Source organism: Sinocyclocheilus grahami, unplaced genomic scaffold (assembly GCF_001515645.1).
Source record: "Sinocyclocheilus grahami isolate Dianchi unplaced genomic scaffold, SAMN03320097.WGS_v1.1 scaffold5.1, whole genome shotgun sequence".
NCBI lineage: Eukaryota > Metazoa > Chordata > Actinopteri > Cypriniformes > Cyprinidae > Sinocyclocheilus > Sinocyclocheilus grahami.
Window position 1 is genome coordinate 5854234 of NW_015505184.1, and position 18633 is coordinate 5872866.

At 37.4% G+C, this 18633-nt stretch overlaps 3 protein-coding genes across 4 annotated transcripts in view; 1 reads left to right on the forward strand and 2 right to left on the reverse strand.

The window, feature by feature from the left end:
• The first annotated feature begins 24 nt into the window (after nt 1–24).
• On the forward strand, nt 25–3811 carry LOC107585306 (uncharacterized). The gene is made up of 2 exons (XM_016272269.1): nt 25–273; nt 602–3811. Exons 1-2 carry the CDS (start codon nt 164–166, stop codon nt 3708–3710), a joined length of 3219 nt encoding a protein of 1072 aa, XP_016127755.1. The 5' UTR covers nt 25–163; the 3' UTR covers nt 3711–3811.
• Nucleotides 3812–4360: 549 nt separating this feature from the next.
• On the reverse strand, nt 4361–11597 carry LOC107585318 (solute carrier family 22 member 13-like). 2 transcript variants are annotated; one of them, XM_016272296.1, is made up of 6 exons: nt 11505–11597; nt 7419–7660; nt 6345–6499; nt 5008–5116; nt 4713–4919; nt 4361–4486 (listed from the first exon to the last, which is right to left on the reverse strand). In XM_016272296.1, the coding sequence occupies exons 2-6, from the start codon at nt 7466–7468 to the stop codon at nt 4423–4425; spliced, it is 585 nt and encodes a 194-aa protein (XP_016127782.1). In that variant the 5' UTR covers nt 7469–7660; nt 11505–11597; the 3' UTR covers nt 4361–4422. The 2 variants fall into 2 exon arrangements, with proteins under 2 accessions (XP_016127782.1, XP_016127791.1); XM_016272305.1 differs by lacking the exons at nt 6345–6499; nt 7419–7660; nt 11505–11597 and adding exons at nt 5193–5610; nt 5701–5836.
• A 76-nt stretch (nt 11598–11673) lies between these two features.
• The window catches only part of LOC107585310 (serine/threonine-protein kinase OSR1-like), an 11820-nt gene continuing 4860 nt past the window's right edge, over nt 11674–18633 (reverse strand). The window contains exons 3-18 of the mRNA XM_016272284.1: nt 18015–18123; nt 17770–17911; nt 16023–16078; nt 15528–15637; nt 15322–15423; nt 14461–14594; nt 14322–14370; nt 13673–13738; nt 13469–13591; nt 13337–13375; nt 13141–13254; nt 12952–13019; nt 12209–12261; nt 12019–12087; nt 11859–11923; nt 11674–11769 (exon numbers count right to left, since the gene is read on the reverse strand). Coding sequence (XP_016127770.1) covers nt 11695–11769; nt 11859–11923; nt 12019–12087; nt 12209–12261; nt 12952–13019; nt 13141–13254; nt 13337–13375; nt 13469–13591; nt 13673–13738; nt 14322–14370; nt 14461–14594; nt 15322–15423; nt 15528–15637; nt 16023–16078; nt 17770–17911; nt 18015–18123 — 1374 coding nt within the window. The 3' untranslated portion in view covers nt 11674–11694. The remainder of the gene's footprint in view (nt 11770–11858; nt 11924–12018; nt 12088–12208; nt 12262–12951; nt 13020–13140; nt 13255–13336; nt 13376–13468; nt 13592–13672; nt 13739–14321; nt 14371–14460; nt 14595–15321; nt 15424–15527; nt 15638–16022; nt 16079–17769; nt 17912–18014; nt 18124–18633) is intronic.

The following is an 18633-nucleotide window of genomic DNA, read 5'->3' on the forward strand; positions in this document are numbered from 1 at the left end:
TTTGTTATCAATTTAAAATTATTATTATTTCTATAAAACACCATGCTATAACAATTTTGACTTTTTTTCCATAGGAGGTTCTTCATGCTGTGAACATCATGCATAAACTCATATTCCATGTATGTCTATATTGTTGTCATAGTTCCTGTCACCTGCTAAAGAGATGTGCTCTGCGTGCCTGATGCCAGTTTATCCAGTGGAGAAAACGGTGGCAGATAAACTAATCCTACATAGTAACTGTTTCTGCTGCAAACACTGTAATAAAAAGCTAAGGTGAGAGAGGGATATCCCAATTGTCCATTTTGAAATTCCAAAATCATTTTCCTACACATTAGAAGGCAAATCAGTTATAAAATAGTTTTTAGTGTAATCCTGGAACATTTGATCAAATCTGTGATTCATAATGACAATACATGTGAAAATGTGCTAGTCAAATATCAAATCAAATACAATCTATATAATTAAATTCATATTGCATATTTAATTGATTTCATCTAATCACAAATCAAATACGATAACACTTGATTCCCTGGGAAAATTTCTATTTTACAGCATATGCTTTAACTTTGAATCTTCACTGGTGTACTATTATTCATTACAGCATTTACAATTACTCTGCTCTTTATGGAGAGTTCTACTGCCCATCACATTACCATCAGTTATTTAAGAAAAAGGGCAACTATGATGAGGGTTTTGGCCACAGACAACACAAAGACCGTTGGCTTGTTAAAACAGAGGAACCTAAACCTACTAACAAATTCAGCTCAGCATGTAAAACAGAGCCTACATGTGTTGATGCAACTGTAGATGACCCTAGAGGACCATCATCTCGACAGCAAAGACACAAAGATGATCAATTCAAATGTCCCGACAACACGAACAAGCTTAAAATAAGCTGGCCACCAGAAAACAAGGGGACCCGACATAGCCCTGTATCACTAAATACTTCCTCAGCCTCAAGAAGTACAACAGACTGGTCAAATCAAAAGCGTTCTGCTGCACGAAGCTCCAGAAATGCTCTTGAAAAGAAAAGGTTTCATTCTGGGCTGGATGAAATGGACAAATCAGTTCAGCTGTCACCTCAGGCTTATGAGAAGACAAACACATACGCCTCTCCCTTTGCAATAAAAAGTGCACCACATTCAGAGGATGTTTATACACCTCATCCAAGAGGTTCAAAAACATTACAGAAGACTGCAGATAGAGCTGGAACACAAAGCAAAATTTCAACAGGTGGGAAAGTGACAAGCAAATACTTGAATTCTGTTACTTCAAGACCAGATTCTGTGAGAGAACACAATTTGGCTGAAGATGGGAAATCTGATAGCCCAACGAAAATAAAAAAGTCTGTCCGGTTTGTTTCAGATTTAAATATAGACGAGGAAAATAACACAGATATCATCAGGGAAGAAGTTGAAAGCTCTACTGATGCTTTTGTTGAACCTGCAGCTGTCAATGGTAGTGTAATGACAGCAGATATGGCAACTTTTGAATCAGGAATAGAAATAGAGGAACCACCTGTGGAAGGTTTAATAGACAAAATGCACCATCCATACAGTAATGATTCTGTTGGACATCCCAGAGCTTTAGATGGACAAATGCAGGATCCTTTCCTTACGACTGTAGGAAAACAGGAAAGTGAAAAAACAAAAGCAAATGAGGCAAATATGAGCGAGATGGAAACAATCCTGAATCTTGATGAACTGCAGATAAATGACATCCCAGCATGTGGTAAAGAAACATTTAAACCAGGTAGTGAATCATGTGATTTGGAGCAGGTTGATGAGATAGAGAAGAAAGAGGTGGTTATTGAAAGTAATGCCAAGGCTGTAACCTCCAAAAATCAAGAACCCACAGATATTACTACGGTTGAATCTAAAGTCCCTGACATGCTGGATATGCCTCCAAAATCTGATGATAAAAGCAACAAAAAGGTTGCTGACAAAAAGGCCATGGATAAAGGGAATAAAGGGTCTTGGTCTAAAGGTAAAAGCCCTCTTTCCAAACTCTTCACATCTGGTCCAAGTAGGAAAGAGAACAAAAGTGAGACAAAAATGGAAAGCGAAAGATCCGATATCAAACCTAGAAATTTACTGGGCAGACTCTTTTCATCCTCTGAAATAGATTTAGAAATAAAGAAAACACCAGAAATCAAACCTGGAAATACATGTGAGGAGCCAGAGAAAACCGGGGTGACAGTAGATGACACTGCATTGATACAAGAAAATGTTTCTGTATCTCCACCTTCGACTGAGCCCACCTGTCAAAACACACATCAAGAGCCCATAAAACCAACACGAACCCAACTAAGTGATGCTGCAGAAGAACCAAATCTAATTGAGGGCCTTGAAAATCCCATCCTATTGCATAATGGAAGCTCTGCTGATGAGACTGTGCCATCAATAAACCTTGAGTCAATTGAACAACACAAGCCCGCTTCTGTTGGTTTTGAGGAGATTGATATGAATGAGGCTTTTAGTCCTTCACAAGAACACATTAATGTAGATCTGACCTCTCTAGACTCTTCAAAACCTTCCGGTCTTGAGGAGAGCCTCAACTCCTCTTTGCCTCAGAATGAAGATACCACTTGTTTTCTTGATTCATCTGATGCATTTACATCTCAAGTTGCAGGCCCCAACACAGATGCCATGGCTTTTTCAGGTTCAGATACACTTGATTATACACACAGTGACACATTGACAGACATTATGGATTTGGAAACTCCGTCAGTAGATATAGGGAGCTCCATTATTCAAGAAGACACATTTGGAGAAGAAGCTCAGGAAGAAAGTGGAGATATGACATCAAATCCTTCTGTGAATTTTAATCTAAAGGCTCTTGATATTTTTGGTTTGTCAGAGTCAAATATTGAGGCAAACTCATATGGTTTTGGAAACACCTTAACTCAAGTCAATAAAAATGAAGCGGTTGTTTCCTCAGAAATGACCGATGATCCCTTTGGAATGAACAATGCACCAGTCCAAACAATGGATATCTTTGGAGGCGACAATATGCTCACTGGCTTTGATCAATCGTCCACTAATAGTTTCTTTGATATTATGACAAACAGTGAGACTCAAAGTCAAAACACTTTTAAGGGAATAATAGATGGTCAACTGGCACCAAATGGAGTTTTTGACTTTACAAGTTCTGAAGGTGACCCATCAACACTATCGGTTACTTCAGATGTGTTCGAACAGAAAAGCTCTGACCTTGAAAAGGAAAATCTCATTCAAAGTGAGGTTAATAATCTTTTCAATAGTAAAGGCAATCAATCAACCTCTAATGTGCCTGATCAAAACCTTTCTGGCCAAGAGCTAATTGAGTCATCTCAAATGGAAGCTTTTGATTTCTTCAGCTCTGAGAAAGATCCATCTACAGCTGCATTCAGTCACATGAGTGCTGATCCTTTCTCAATTGACATCTTTGCAAGTGTTATGGACAGCACAGACACAAATACATTCAGTGTAGAAACAACGCAAAGAACTGTAAACCCATTTGACGATTTCACTGGGTTAGAGAGTCACGGTGATGCTGCGGAGACGAAAGTGAGCAACTTATTTCCAGATGACATATTTTCATCCGTTCCTGCCATGTCTCCAGAACCAGCACAGGATACCCTCTCCATACTAAATCCAACAAACCCTGACACAAGTGCTGTGCTGCAGCAAAAGCCTGAAAATGACTGGATGTCTGACTTTTTGGGGTAGTGTCGGTGCTATTGTTCATTACACACACAAAAAAAGATTCAAATCGTACATTTAAATAAGCAGGTATATTGATTTGCCTTTGCTGTACTATTCTGTACAATTCACAGATTTTATTACTGACATTTGATTGATTAATGTATATTTAAGCTAAAGTATTCTTACATAATGTGTTACTTTTTTAGATCTGAATAATTAATCAATGTATATTAATACAAGTGTCAATATCTAATGTAGTGTTACTTATAAAAAATGTTAGTATTTGACAATTCATTGTGATTCTACAGAGGTTGTTCAGTTAAATCAGGCTAACTTTTTGTACTTCGTATTAATCAGTAATATTTGTATGTCTGCTATGACTAATAGTTCTGTGACATAGGGGAAGAATAAATAGATTTATTTAGCAAAGTTTACTTCAATAATCCATGTAGTCTTCATATAATCCACAAAAATATATGCAAGAAAAGTAAATAATTTTCATGTTAATGTTGATCATGAACCAATGTAATGACCATGTTCATCCAAAAAAATAAAATAATTGGGTCATAAATAAAATAATAATTCAAATGAGGTTTATTGCATATTATTTTACATATAGAACACTAAATCTGCAAATCTTTTTGCTAAACTGCAGAAATTAAATCTGATTGTTATTTCTACATATCACTACAATGTAAACCGTTAAACAGAATAATAACACTAGCCACAAAGAAGGTTATAACTTGGTTGCTATGATGTCTTCACAATCTCCAGGTGCAGAGTAAGCCATTTTTAGTTGCCTTTTGAGAAATAGAGGGATAGTGTGTTCGTTTCTCTTGACAAAATATAAAATGTAAAAATGTATAATACTTAAGAGGCTTAATGTGTAACTTAAGTATTACAGAGTCATGCAACTGAATTTAAAACATGTCGACACAGCAAAAATCATTTCCATCAGCAGAATTTCACTAAATATAAGTATTTTTACCAGTTTTGAAAACTTTTTCAATATAATAGTACATGTACCTCTTGCCCTCTGCCTCCTCTGTTGAACCAGGCAGCTCAGTGTGTCTGGTCTCAGGAAGCAGGAAGGCCGTTATCCCACTTGCTAGTGCCAGGCTGCCTAACACCAGAGTGGGAATAGTGAAATGGTAGACCTCCAGCATGTTCACCACAGGAGCCAACATACTTGCTACTCGTGCTGCAGAGGCGCCCAGGCCCATGGCTGTCTGACTGGAAATCAACAAGTGGATTATTACATAACTGCATTAAAAACAACAGTCTTATTCATAACTACAGAAAACAACATGGTCATTCTTACCGAATGGAGGTGGGGAAGAGTTCTTGAATATAAACGTTGCAAATACTGCCTGCGCCATTCATGAGAAATCTTCCACAAGTGGCAAGAGCAGCGACGGCGATGGAATTACCTTAAGAAGAGCATCACATGGTTAAGTGCTGATTCTTTGTATGTTACAGTGTGTTACATGAAGGAAAAGGTTTTACTTTGTGGAACCGCAAGTGTCAGGAGACAGAGGGACCCTCCTACTATGAGGGCAGCCATCAGAGACACCTTCCTTCCAACCGTTTCCAAAGACCACATGCAGAGGAAGTGGACAGGAATCTCAGAGAGGCCGAATATGAGTTGATTGAGAAAAATATCAAGGCCAAACTTCCCCACATTCAGAGAGAGGCTGTAGTACGCTAGGTTTAGCGCACACCTGAATATAAACAATATTGAGGGGCATTCAAGTTTTGATACGAACTGAACCCTGAAAAGTTCAGGGAAAAAAGTTTGAAAACAAACGTTTCTCTGTGAATCAACTCACCATGCGAAAGTAATGCTTAAGAAATATTTCCTGAGCACACGGGAAGCAAAAAGGATTTTTATACCTCCCCTTTCAACAGGATTTTCATTTAGGACCTAACAAAAGATGTTATCCATATTGTGTTATTTAAGAAAAATGGGCCTGTCCATTGGCTGGATGTGTAAGTTAGCGAAATATATCTCCACCTTCTCCACTAATGAGTCTGGAACTGTACGTTTGTTGATCGCCGCTGCCTTCTGAATGAGTTCTTTAGCATCTGTAGTTCTTCCACGAACAAGAAGCCATCTGGCAGACTCTGGAATAAACCTATAATGGTGTGTATATCAAATGATTTAATTCACTTACAAATCCTTCAAAACAAATGCAAAATTACTGAACTGCACTCAAGAACACACATACCATATGTAGGTCACCACAAATGCAAGTGGGCCAGCCATTATAAACTGGTCCAGTCTCCAGTCCCTGACATAATAAACAACGGCAAGAAACATGACCTGGCCCAAAGCGGCCAGGACTTGACTCAGACAGGCTGCATAGGATCTCTGAGCGACTCCAATCCACTCGGTGGCTACAGTGAGGATGAAAACATTGTGATAAACACACATTATAGGAATTATAATGATTAAACACAGCTATTCTGTGTTTCACAGTCACATAATATATAGCCCATATAGACTTACACAAGACCTTTCAACTGATTTGTTGATGATGCAAAATGAAAGTAAAAATATTCTATGCAGTTTCTAGTAAGTTGATCAGCTATCTGATATTTTACATTGAATATTCAATCTGCTGATAGCTAGTGATGATGCTAAATATTGTCTCATACCAAGGATAATGCTGTTGATCCGAAATCCTCCAAGAGCAATACCAACAATGAACTGTGATGCGAGGTACACATAAAAGTTTGGAGCGAGACCAGTCACGACTGTGAATATTAGCATGAGCACCATAGGTATCTGTGTAGCTCGCTTGCGACCAAACCTTGAGTTCATTTAAACAAAAAGAGAGAGAGAGAGAGAGAGAGAGAAGAAAAAATATATAATTTACTAGAGAGGACTATTGATGACATCAACATATTTGCTGTAAAGTTGCTTTGCAATGATTTGTATCATGAAAAGCGCTGTACAAATAAACTTGACTTGACATCATGCATGAAATGAAATCTTTTCTATATGCTGAATATATGATGTGACTTTATTTTTCATGTCACAGACATCGGATGGAGTACATTTCTATGTAAGTGTCTATTATAATATAATTTATATATATATATATATATATATATATATATATATACACTAGGTGAATACTTTCTACACATACATGACATGAAGCTTGATGTGTGGGGGAATAAAGACAAATCTAAGTAACACTTTGTTTTACAGTGCCCTTGTTAAGCATTACATAGTACTAACTATAATGATAACAGTAACTTATGCATAACTACAAACAACTAACCTTAACCCAAATCTTATTATAATATTAATATTACTCAGTACTTTTTGTGTAACTAGACTGTGACAAGGACACCTTAATTTGATCTATTCTGTATTTAATCAGCGATTTTTTAACACTTACGATTCTGAAAAGGGCCCAAAAAGTACAGCTCCAACTAGTACTCCAGCGAAGAATATTGTCTGTGCTCCCCGAAACAAATTTGCATTGTCACATACAAGATCGAACTGCAAAACATCACAAAAACGTCAGGCATTTATGAAGGCTTTCTTGATGTAAACAGCATATTGTTGCCTAAATCAGCTCAAAGTGAGGTCATTTAAACACATGGTAGTTAAATTACATTATTGTGTCCACAAGTCAAATGTTTTCCAAATTGTGGGTAACTAAACCCAAGTTACCTCTTCAACATGTTTATTTGAAACACACCAGTGGTAGTACTTACATCGGTGACAATGGTTGCCTCATAAATAGTATCATTATGCACCCATCCATTAGTGCAAGTGGTGGTTTCGTTTAGGCCGTATTCCTGGATAGCAGACAGATCCCAATCCACGGGCACATACATCTGACAGGGACTGAAAGAGCCATCCGAGAGCCTGGGCAGAGTCAGGTTGAGCTGCTCTTCCTTCGTCAGATTGGAACCCACCTGAAGGATCCAGTCAGCGTTGCAATGGTGGTTTGTGTCTGCGTGGTTGAAGACAAGGCTGGATAACTGAAAAGGCAGAATGAGATTTGGAAAGCACAAAGCAAACAAGAGAAACTTTTGGAAAAGCCCAAAGTCGCCTACAGTTTCTAAAATCTCCCCAAAATCAGCCATGGTGGGCCAGAAGAGAAACAACCCATGAAAGCTTGAGAAGTTATACTAGAAAACAAAGCTAATTAATGTTTAACTGCATAATCATGTGAATGTCACAGAAAGTCATATATACAGAGAACAATGGTCATGTTATTGCGGAGAAAGTGTAATGGGTCAACATTCAAATGTTTTTTGAATGACAGAGACTATATATATATATATATATATATATATATATATATATATATGTGTGTGTGTGTGTGTGTGTGTGTGTGTGTGTGTGTGTGTATTTGTATAGTGTCTATCTATGCATGTATCTACGAAAATGTGGCAGCAAAACAATTTTCACTTGCTTGTAAATTTCACAAATAAACAAATATAAAACATGTAATTTTGAAGTAGAAATCGTTTTTTTACATTTTCTTGTAAAAAATACTTCAATGATCTATTTACTTCAATAATCATACATGCATATATATATACACACACATATATATATGTGTATATATATATATATATATATATATATACATACACACACACACATACATATATATATATATATACACATACACACATATACATACATATATATATATATATATACACACACACACATATATACACACACACCTCTTTGTCTATATCTCTATATAAAGTTTTCAAAACTAAACTGAAGTGAACTAGAGCAGTACTTTGGTTCTAAAATATAAAAACTAATAAAAAATTGTGCTGACAGTAAATGTAATGTGTAACTCAACAATATAACACCACTAGCAATAAACTGGATAAGTGCCACAGAGGACTATTATGGATCATGAAGCACTTCAACATCATTATGCAATTCACTATTAGACAAGTCTGCAGGGAAATGTCATAATTTCATTCTTTATTGATTATTATTCAAAATAATTGGGTACACATGCACTGAAAATCCCCAAAAGTGAAATACTATACAGTGGTCTACCATTGTCCTTCACTCCATACTGAGAGTGATAGTAATACCTCCATTGCTGTTGTGTCGTGACAATTCATTCCTTGAAGTTCAATTAAATAAAAAAAAATTAAGACACTAAATAAAAAAACTTTGAATTGAAAACACTATTCCACTAAAATGCAACCAATTCTTCTTTTGAAAGACCTGCATACATGCGCTTGGTGTGAAAATACAGCAGCCTTCCAGACTGCTGACAGAACAGAACGGAGGAATGATCTTAAGACAACTCACCTCAACAAACACCACAATACAGAAATATGAGCATGTAGAGATAACAATATCTGATGTGCCAATATGAAGACAAATCAGCTTAATTATCTTTAAGGATTCCTACAAATGAGAAACAAGAATATGCTTTCAATTTTCAAAGTGCTCAGTTGAATTACTTCTAATGAATTCCAGAAAAAGGGCAAGCCACTTGTCCACACGTGAAAATCGTGAAATAATGATAATAGTCTTATCACTGTCCACTACCATGGTGAGAAAGAGACTTGAGGACTTGAAGTGTCTTACAAGAGAAAGGGGAAATATTTTGAGGCTTTAGAGAATCACGACAGGGCCATAAACAATTTAGACCATCAAAGAAATGAAATCATTGTGTTTAAGCTTTGACTTGACAGTCTATTTAAAGGATCGGAGATATGATTGACACAATGATTACAGTAAGGTGGCATGCCATTGTAATGAGCTGTTAACCATTAAACCACAGACCACAAGCATTCCTTCTAAGAATCTCACCAACCACTCCAACAACGATGAACAAAGACAGCAAGGCAGAAACTGAAATGTAGGAAAACAATAATAGCCCTCCACTGTTGACAAAGTAGAATTCAGTACATAAACTATTCTCAAGTCATGCTAATGTAATTTTTCAGGGCTACATTTTTCAGTAATGAAACCAGAGTGTTGCGTTTTTCCACTGTGAACACAAAGAAGCCAACAAGAAGTCATTAGACAAACCACCACGTCCACTCCATAGAAAGGCCAACTGTGAACAGTATGTATACGGTTTATATTATATATAAACAACACCAATTTGATTATTTACATGATTATTTTTCTTGATCAAGTACTCGTTAAGATGCCCCACCCACATTCATTGTTGTATTCACACTAAATATATTTTTAAAAGAAAAATCAACAGTCATTTGCACATACACACAAGTGTGAAAGTGACAGCAAATGAATCACCAACCATGTCTACAATTAATCGGTTTTAAAACCATCTTAAAATGTACTGTTTTTGTTGGAAGCCAAAGTGAGAAAATAACTGGGAAAATTAAAAATGAAGTGGAGTGTAGATCCTCGGTAAGAAGATGATGAATTAAACAAAATTAAAAGTCCGGCAAAAAGGTTTAAATAAAATTTAAAAAGAAAACAGTTATTGCCAAAATCACTGGCAATATGACCATGTAATTTTGGTTTTTAAAGGGAAAAAATACCAGTTGCATGTGAACATTTTCTGCTTATATAACATGGAATCAGACAGTCTACTAAGACAGATGATATTAAGCAAGATGTAATGAAATTAAATATTTACAATGACACAAACAGGCCCACGAATTCAAATCCAATGGATTTGCCAATATTGCCAATATTACTTGGACACAGGATGAGTCCTGAAGTCACTTTTCTTTTGTTTCTTGCTGGTCAGTGACTGTGTCCCAGGCTTCACTGGTTTTTACTTCATTAACAGTGCTTGCAAGGCAAGCAATGTATACGGAGTCATGTTTTCCATTTTTCTATACATCTCTAGGTCCACGCACAGACTCCATTCCAACTTTGTTTTGCAGATGTGCTCATAATTGAGAACTTTAAAAATGTGTTGAATATTGAGAATTCAAAATGTAACTATCAGTGGTAATTTGATTTTACCAAAATGTTAATGGTATTCTTTTGCCGCCTTGCAAACACTGGAATTTCCTTCAAAAAAATCATAAATCTATATCACTATCCAAACAGCTGCCTCTATACTTAACAGCTATGCATGTAAATGAAACCTGTAACATTATGCTGAATCCAAAAAATTGCATTAAACTTTCCAATATATATGAAATGCACAATTTCCAGAGAATTTCAATTGTTTTCTGAAACAACAGCATATACATCCTTCGCGAAAAATATCAATTGGATGAAAAACACAGTTCACGTTTTTTTAACAAGCTCAATATCTCATTTAATCTCTCTTGCACCTCCTGTTTTCACAGAGAGCCGGCAAAATTAAGTGAGAGCAAAATGATCAGCATATCTTAAGTTAAAAATCATTCATGCAGTCTGGCATTAGCCCATGCAAAACGATGGGAATGTATCCCGATAGTGAGAAAGCAGCAGAAACGTGTAACCGTGAGGTGCAGTGCACGGGTGTAACGGTGAAACATCATGTCTGACGGGGTTGTGGGTGACGTGGCTCCCATGTTTACTGGTTAATGTGTAAAACCATACAATGCTGATCGCTCCAATATGATGCACCACATTGCAGAGAACAGCTGACTTTATAGTGGTGCCAACATGCACCCTTAAATGCTATTGAATGACAATCCTCCTTCCTTTGACATACACAGCTGAAAGCACACACAGTCACTCATTCATTTCACAGATGAGATCCACAGCTACCGTCGACCTACAGTTGTAAATTCAGTAGTACTACCGAAAGTAAGGCATTCTTTGACATCTACCAGTATTAGGAGTTGGTTCAGATTGTGCAAATGTTTAAAGCAACAGAAAACAACACATACATGAATACTGTAAACATCTTAGGTGCGCTCCTATGAAGAACTCGGATGCAGTCCTATTCGACATTTGTGGTGTCAGGTTCCCTCTGTCTCTTTGGCAGTAGTGGTTTCTTTAGGCCAATGAAAGCATTTACAATGCACTGTTGTGCAAACAAGTCTGTGTGTTTTTTTCCTCGTTGCTGGTAATACTGTTTTAACTTATACTCAGCTGAGCAAATCCCATGAGTTTAATGTCGTCTGGAATTTCAGAGCTGTCCACTCCCGATGCCTAAACGGAAGAAAGATAAACATAGAGCCAAATATAAAACAACACCTCCGGTGAGTAACTGACCACTGCATCACAATCTAACGACTTACCAACTTGAAAGTGACATTTTTGTGGGTTTGTGGATCATCAACGATTTTCTGCAAATTGGCTGCAACTAAAAAATGAATGCAAGTTAAAAACATTAATTATTTTCAACCTTTGTCTTTTTAGTGTGGAGCAGCTTTTTTATTTTTATCTCGACAAACTCACCAATGACTAAGTCTCTCCCATCCACCAGTCCTGCAGACACAAGCTCCTGAGACACTCCATCAGCTGTGTCTGGATATAGAAGACAATAAGTTATACAACATTTTACAAGCGTTGTGATCGAGATTGCGTGATTAGAAATGAGCAAGAAACAGACAGATATTTAGTCACGTGAACAGCAAACCGCACAAACCTCTCCCAGGCATGAACTCAAATCTGATATCGTTCAGCTCTTTCTTTGTATTCCTGTTGTGAAAATAAATAAAGAAAGTAATGTGAAACAGTTTAAGAAACAAGACATTATCAGAAGACATTTTGATTTTACTGTAGAACTAACCTGTTATTTTAGTTTTTTATATACTGATACTGTTATTTTTATACATGTTGTGTTATGTGCGTTTACTTTTTTATTAGTTCGATTTTTCATATTTAATTTGATTTCGATTTTAGTCATTCTTTAATCGTTTCAGTAATTCCACTTGATTTCAGTTAGTTGCTAAGGAAACATTTCTAACTTTTGTGCAAGTTTTCCATATAATATTTGTGTTTCATATTATTTCAGCATATTATGAAAATTTTTTTTTTTTTAGTTTGTTAACACTGTAAAGTCCTTTCTTTCAATCCTGCACCAATGTGCATCACTCTAAAAACCTTTCTAATTTTCAGTGATAAACTGAAATATTTGTATTGTCATACAAAAAGAGCAGTTATATCAGTTTCACACAGAAATCTAACTTTTAAGTCACTGGGATCAGTGCTTGCATTTTTATATAATGTAAAAAGAAAGGGTGAGCCAACACAACCTTGTGGAACAAATGCAACTGTCCTCAACAGTATGGTTAACTCTAACCTAACTGATCTATTTGGTTATTAAAAAAAAGCCGTTGTTTTTGATTGATGGTCAGCATCAATCATCATGATTATAATGAAAAATACCTTAATCTTAGAACCAGGCTGATGGGGGTTTTGGCTGAGTCTTGCCCCGTCGTAGTAGGTCCACCAGCCTACACGGATACAATTTTAAGATCTAAAGTCAAACCTAAGTTATGAACCAAGTCCACTTGTTTGGTCATTCTCACTGCTGATACTATTGTCACACATGTGACTCATTAAAGCAGAGCTCACCTGGGAGCCTGGAGAAGACGCTGATATCGTGGCAGTGTCATCTGCAGCATGTGGCACTTCAGACTGTCCTGCAGCTGCTGGCTGCAGGAAGCTTGATGAATCAGCTGGAAAGATCTTTGAAAGAGGCAGAAACAAGATTTTCTTGAGAATGGCTTTGAGGTAACTCAAAAAGTAGGAAATGGAACTGAACTCTCACCTCTGCATTTTGCACAGCCTCCTCCTTTACTCTTGGTGACTAAAAAGAGACAATTTAAAAGACTTGCTTTATCCAAATCCACAGCCTAAAATAAAACAGACTTTGGTAACGATGCAGCAGATGAGTGTGTACCCGTAAAGCGGCCACTGCAGCCTTTCCTTCCTCACTCTCCATGTCCAACTCATCATCACTCCATTCCCATTCTCCATCCTCAGTCTTGTGAAGTCGACCGCTGGAGCCCGGAACCCTTCGCACCTGTTCACACAAACAACAAAATGCTTGAAGCACAACTACTAAAATTATTGTGTAATATTTGTCAGTAAATTTCTCACCCACCTTCCTTGATCTCTCTCCTATTGTTGGCGCCCGGTCCAGCAATTTTTCTTTCAAGTATTCATTGATCTGTAAAGAAATTGTGATAAATTAAATTCAACTTTCGTAGTAAGCTACAAGCCAGAAAATTAGTTCTAAATAGACACATTATATTCTATTATTATTTATTATGAATAATTCCACAAACGTAATATTTTGGTTAAAACGGTGAAATCAGGTTACACTATTCTAAAAATACATTTGAGAGAGACAGCATCCTCTGTGGGTCGTAATGTAGCACTGCAGTGGCGTACAGGCCTCTCTGTTTACACACAGACTACAGTGCTACCTACTGAGCCGCCAGGAATGAAAGTCTGCTGAGGCAGCACTGCGTTTGTTACTATATGGGCTGTATCCCGTGAGGAGGAAATGGCCTTTAGAAACTCTAATGCTGAGCATTTGTTACAGTAAACCAGCCAAGCTGGACCAGTGGTTTAGAAATGTTTAGGCGACAACGACTGTAGCCAAACTAAATAATTTTTCCTACCGGAAGCAGCAATTACATAAAACAGACCACACATTTATGCACTTAGGTTACCAGTAAATGAATGAAAAAAAAATCACTACTCTAGTCATTCTTTGTACTTTACAAATTCGGGTTACAGGATCTCACCTTGGCTTTTGTGAAGAACTTGTGTTTTAAGAGTTCAGCAGCTGTAGGGCTGTTGATGAAAAACATTGAAAATGTATAATATGACCAAAAACCGTTGGTCTTGATAGAATCAGAGAACGTTAGGAAATCAATGCACTACCGTTTTTCTGGATCCTTCTGGAGGCACAAGAAGATCATCTTCCGAAAAGATTTGCCGTATTTTTTAACCATCTCTTTATCTGTAACTCCAGTCTCTAGACAAGGAGGGTCATTCTGCAGGGTTAACATGAGAACCTAAACCAAACAAAAGGGAGAAAGGAAGAAATCAAGAAAGTCCAAGACAAATCATTACTGTGGACCAAGTATAGACAAAAACATTAAGCAACCAGAGGCTTCTGAATTACTGCAGAAAATTATTATGCTTCTCACACATTTTGTTCATCAAGATAAATTTTTTACGAATTTGGAAGCCTAAATACAAATTGGCAGAAGTAGAAAGTTAGGCTATAAACAAACAACACCATACGTCAGCACCACTAAGCTTTTAACAAATCGTTTTATCTTTATTTAAAATCTACAAGCTGCAATTTTTGAGTTAGAATAGAGTGCAGGAGCAGAAGTATAAATACAACAAGGTTGTAAAAGTTGACTATTGAGTAGATAAGTTTTCCTGTTTGGTGTAATGAGGTTTAATGTCCTTGACCACCTCTGAGGTCCTATTTAGCAACTTGTTAGCAACCACCTTTTTTCAACACACATAGAAGCTTGAAAAACAATGACTGAGGTATTACTGATGTATTTTATGTAACAGAATAAAACGTGAATTTAAGCTTGTGTTAACCACCAATCAAATATTTAACCAAAACCCATTCAAAAAACCCACTAACTTCAATGGAAACGAAAGTGCAAAAAGCCAACTCAATTCCAGATTTTACGATTCATTCCTTCATCACTCCTTTTGCAGGTTTCATAGCGGACTCTCCATGAACTGAACACAAACAGTGACTTGAAGGCTGCTTACCTTCATTGGAGGATATTTGTGATATGGAGCAGCCCCGGTTGCCAGCTCAATAGCTGTAATCCCGAAACTCCAGAGATCAGCTTTGAAATCATAACCCCTAACCTGTGATTGAGCAAACACATTATCATTATCACATTCCGTAACAAAGCCATTTGGTTTCCAAAATATATGAAAGGCAAAGTAGGAACAGGTGGGACCACACTAACCTGCTCCATCACCTCAGGTGCCATCCAGCATGGAGTTCCTACAAATGTCTTCCTCACTTTGTTTCTAGTCATGTCTCCACCAGTTGCTAAAAAGGCACTAACACCAAAGTCTTCAGAGGGAAAAGCAGATGACAAAACTATCAATCGCCTGACCCATGTTGTTTAATATATGCTTTTCGTTCCAAGCACCACCTATAATCAAATCAAAACCTTCCTAGTCCAGAAAATGAGCATCTAGAGGCCATTCCCAGACTTTGAAAGCAAACAGAATTATATTGCCTTTTTCCTGTTTGCGTCAACAAAAAATAACTTTTTTCCCCTCCAAGTATAACATTCCGCATAAAGTACATAAGCACTAAGGCAATCAAACATTACATTTAAATAAGAATTTTCTACATTCCTAGATAATATTCTACAGTTGAGATCATTTTAAAAAACAGTATATTTAAACCCTACTACTAAGCTAATTACTTGTCAATAACAGTGAAACTCCACCTGCAATTTGAACAGAGCCGTCTTCTCCTAAAAGAATATTTCCAGCCTTCACATCCCTTAACAGAGTAAAAGTACAGGTCAGCGTATTGCTCAGTGTCTCAAAGTTAAAGGGTTAGTTCACCCAAAAATTTTAAGTACTCCATGATTTACTCACCCTCAAGCCATCCTAGGTGTATATGACATTCTTCTTTCAGACGAATACAATCAGAGTTATATTAAATAATGTCCAGGCTAATCCATGCTTTATAATGGGAGTGGATGGTAGCCCAAAATTTGAAATCCAAAAAATGTCACCCATCCATTATAAAAGAAGTCCACACGGCTCCGGGGGGTTAATAAAGGCCTTCTGAAGCAACGCGATGCGTTTGTGTAAGAAAAATATCCATATTCACAACTTTATAAATCTTAATCTCTAGCTTCTGCTAACTGTCGTACACTCTTTCACGAGAGAGTGGCATCCATCAGATGACGTAGGACGTAGGCAAACGCGGTGACGAATGCGGAAGTGACTAATGTGGAAGCGCAGAGGAGAGAGCAAAACGAATTAGTTGTACAAAGCGAGGATTTGTAAAGAAAAATGTCGGAGGATTTCGATATAAGCCAAGAGGAGACTGGTTTTCCTTTGCTGTAAACAAAACTTGTTTCTCGCGAGACTAGCATATTCTCACCGGCACTTATGCTACGCCTACGTCACCCGCTGGACGCCACTCTCTCATGAACGAGCGTACGACAGTTAGCGGAAGCTAGAGATTAAGATTTATAAAGTTGTAAATATGGATATTTTTCTTAAGGCTTGTTCACACCGGGAATGAATATCGCGCGTGATTATCACCGACGTTTAACACCTCGTGACTAAACAAAGGGTGCCAATGGTGAGTGCAAAACGCGAGGCGTAAAAGCGTAATTTTTTTAAAAACAGCCTCGGGCTCGTTTTTTTGGTTTGACGCGCCGCGTTAAAAACTGGCCGACAAATGAGATTGCCGCTTTTGTTCACGTGCCTGGAGCTGCTGAAGTTACAGTAAAACACGACTTGGTGGCACACAAGCACAAAACGGTCTTGCCGAGCACACATTGCTACCTAACGACAAAGAGGAAGTAAGTAGACCAAGAAGATGCATTGAGGCAAGATGCATGTAGAGCTGCTGGTCTCATTGGTGTCTGAACACAAAGGGCTTTATGACAAACGTGACAGTGACTACAAAAATCTCGATAAGAGGGAGTTGTTATGGAGATGAATTGCAGATCAAATAGGATTCGATGGGTATTTTTGTTTTTCATTAAGCGCCATCTAATGTCAGGGAGTGAATTTGCACGTTCACTCAGCTCATCGCCTGAGAAAATCACTTGGGTATGAACACAAAAGACGCGTCGAAAACGTTGGCGATAAGCGCGCGCGATAATCGTCCCGGTGTGTACGAGGCTTTACACAAACGCATCGCGTCACTTCAGAAGGCCTTTATTAACCTCCTGGAGCTGTGTGGACTTCTTTTATAATGGATGGGTGCCATTTTTTGGACTTCAAATTTTGGGCTACCATCCACTCCCATTATAAAGCATAGAATAGCCTGGACATTATTTAATATAACTCCGACTGTATTCGTCTGAAAGAAGAATGTCATATACACCTAGGATGGCTTGAGGGTGAGTAAATCATGGGGTAATTTTAATTTTTGGGTGAACTATCCCTTTAAGAATGGAAAATGTTGCACACATAAATGTAATTAAAGACACCAAACCATTCATATACCTGTGAATCTGACCATTTTTGTGCAGATAATCGAGACCTTCAAGCACCTCTTTTAGTATGGTGGCAATGCTGGCCTCATCCATGACACCCGATTTGTGCTCCCCTTTGGAAATGATGTACTTAATAAAATCAAGAACTGAGCCTGAAACAGATATGAATTGAAGGATATCGCATTATGTAGCATTTTATTTTCAAAACAATTAATAACTTTTGTTTATTCAAGGCAAGCTTTTAAACTGACTGACCACCACTGAGCAACTTCATGACCAGCCAAAGCTCATCCTTGACCACAAAGGAGGTATAATAAGACACAATATTTGGGTGATGGCACTGGCTCATTGCCTGGATCTCTTTCTAAAAAAATAAAAAAAAAAGAGGAAAGAAAATGTTAGGAAGCAGTAAATGTTTAAATATAACAGAGGTTTCTAAAAGGTAATAATGGTAAGTAATTGCAAACAAAAGATCCCATTCAGATCGCTATGAGTGCTTAACCACATCCTTCTGGGTCGAATTACTTTAAGATGCTGCCATTCATGAGTTTTATGCTACAGAACTGAAAAAGAAAAGACCCTAGACATGCAGTGAATAGAAATCTTTAAATACAAATTTACATCAAACGAAATTAATTGAATTAAACCTATTCTACATCATAAAAAGACACATTTTCTGTATAAATGCAAGTGTAGTTAGCTAGTTTGGTCTCATAGGCCATTCTAACTCTGACAGTTTAATCACAGACCAGAAAGCCTTTCCTTGTGTCTGTGCAAGTTTAATCCTCCTCTGATTGACAGACATGTGGCTGCCTTGCACATGACCCGAGTTACATCATGACCCTGCCATTTGGCAAAAAGGTCCTTAACTGAG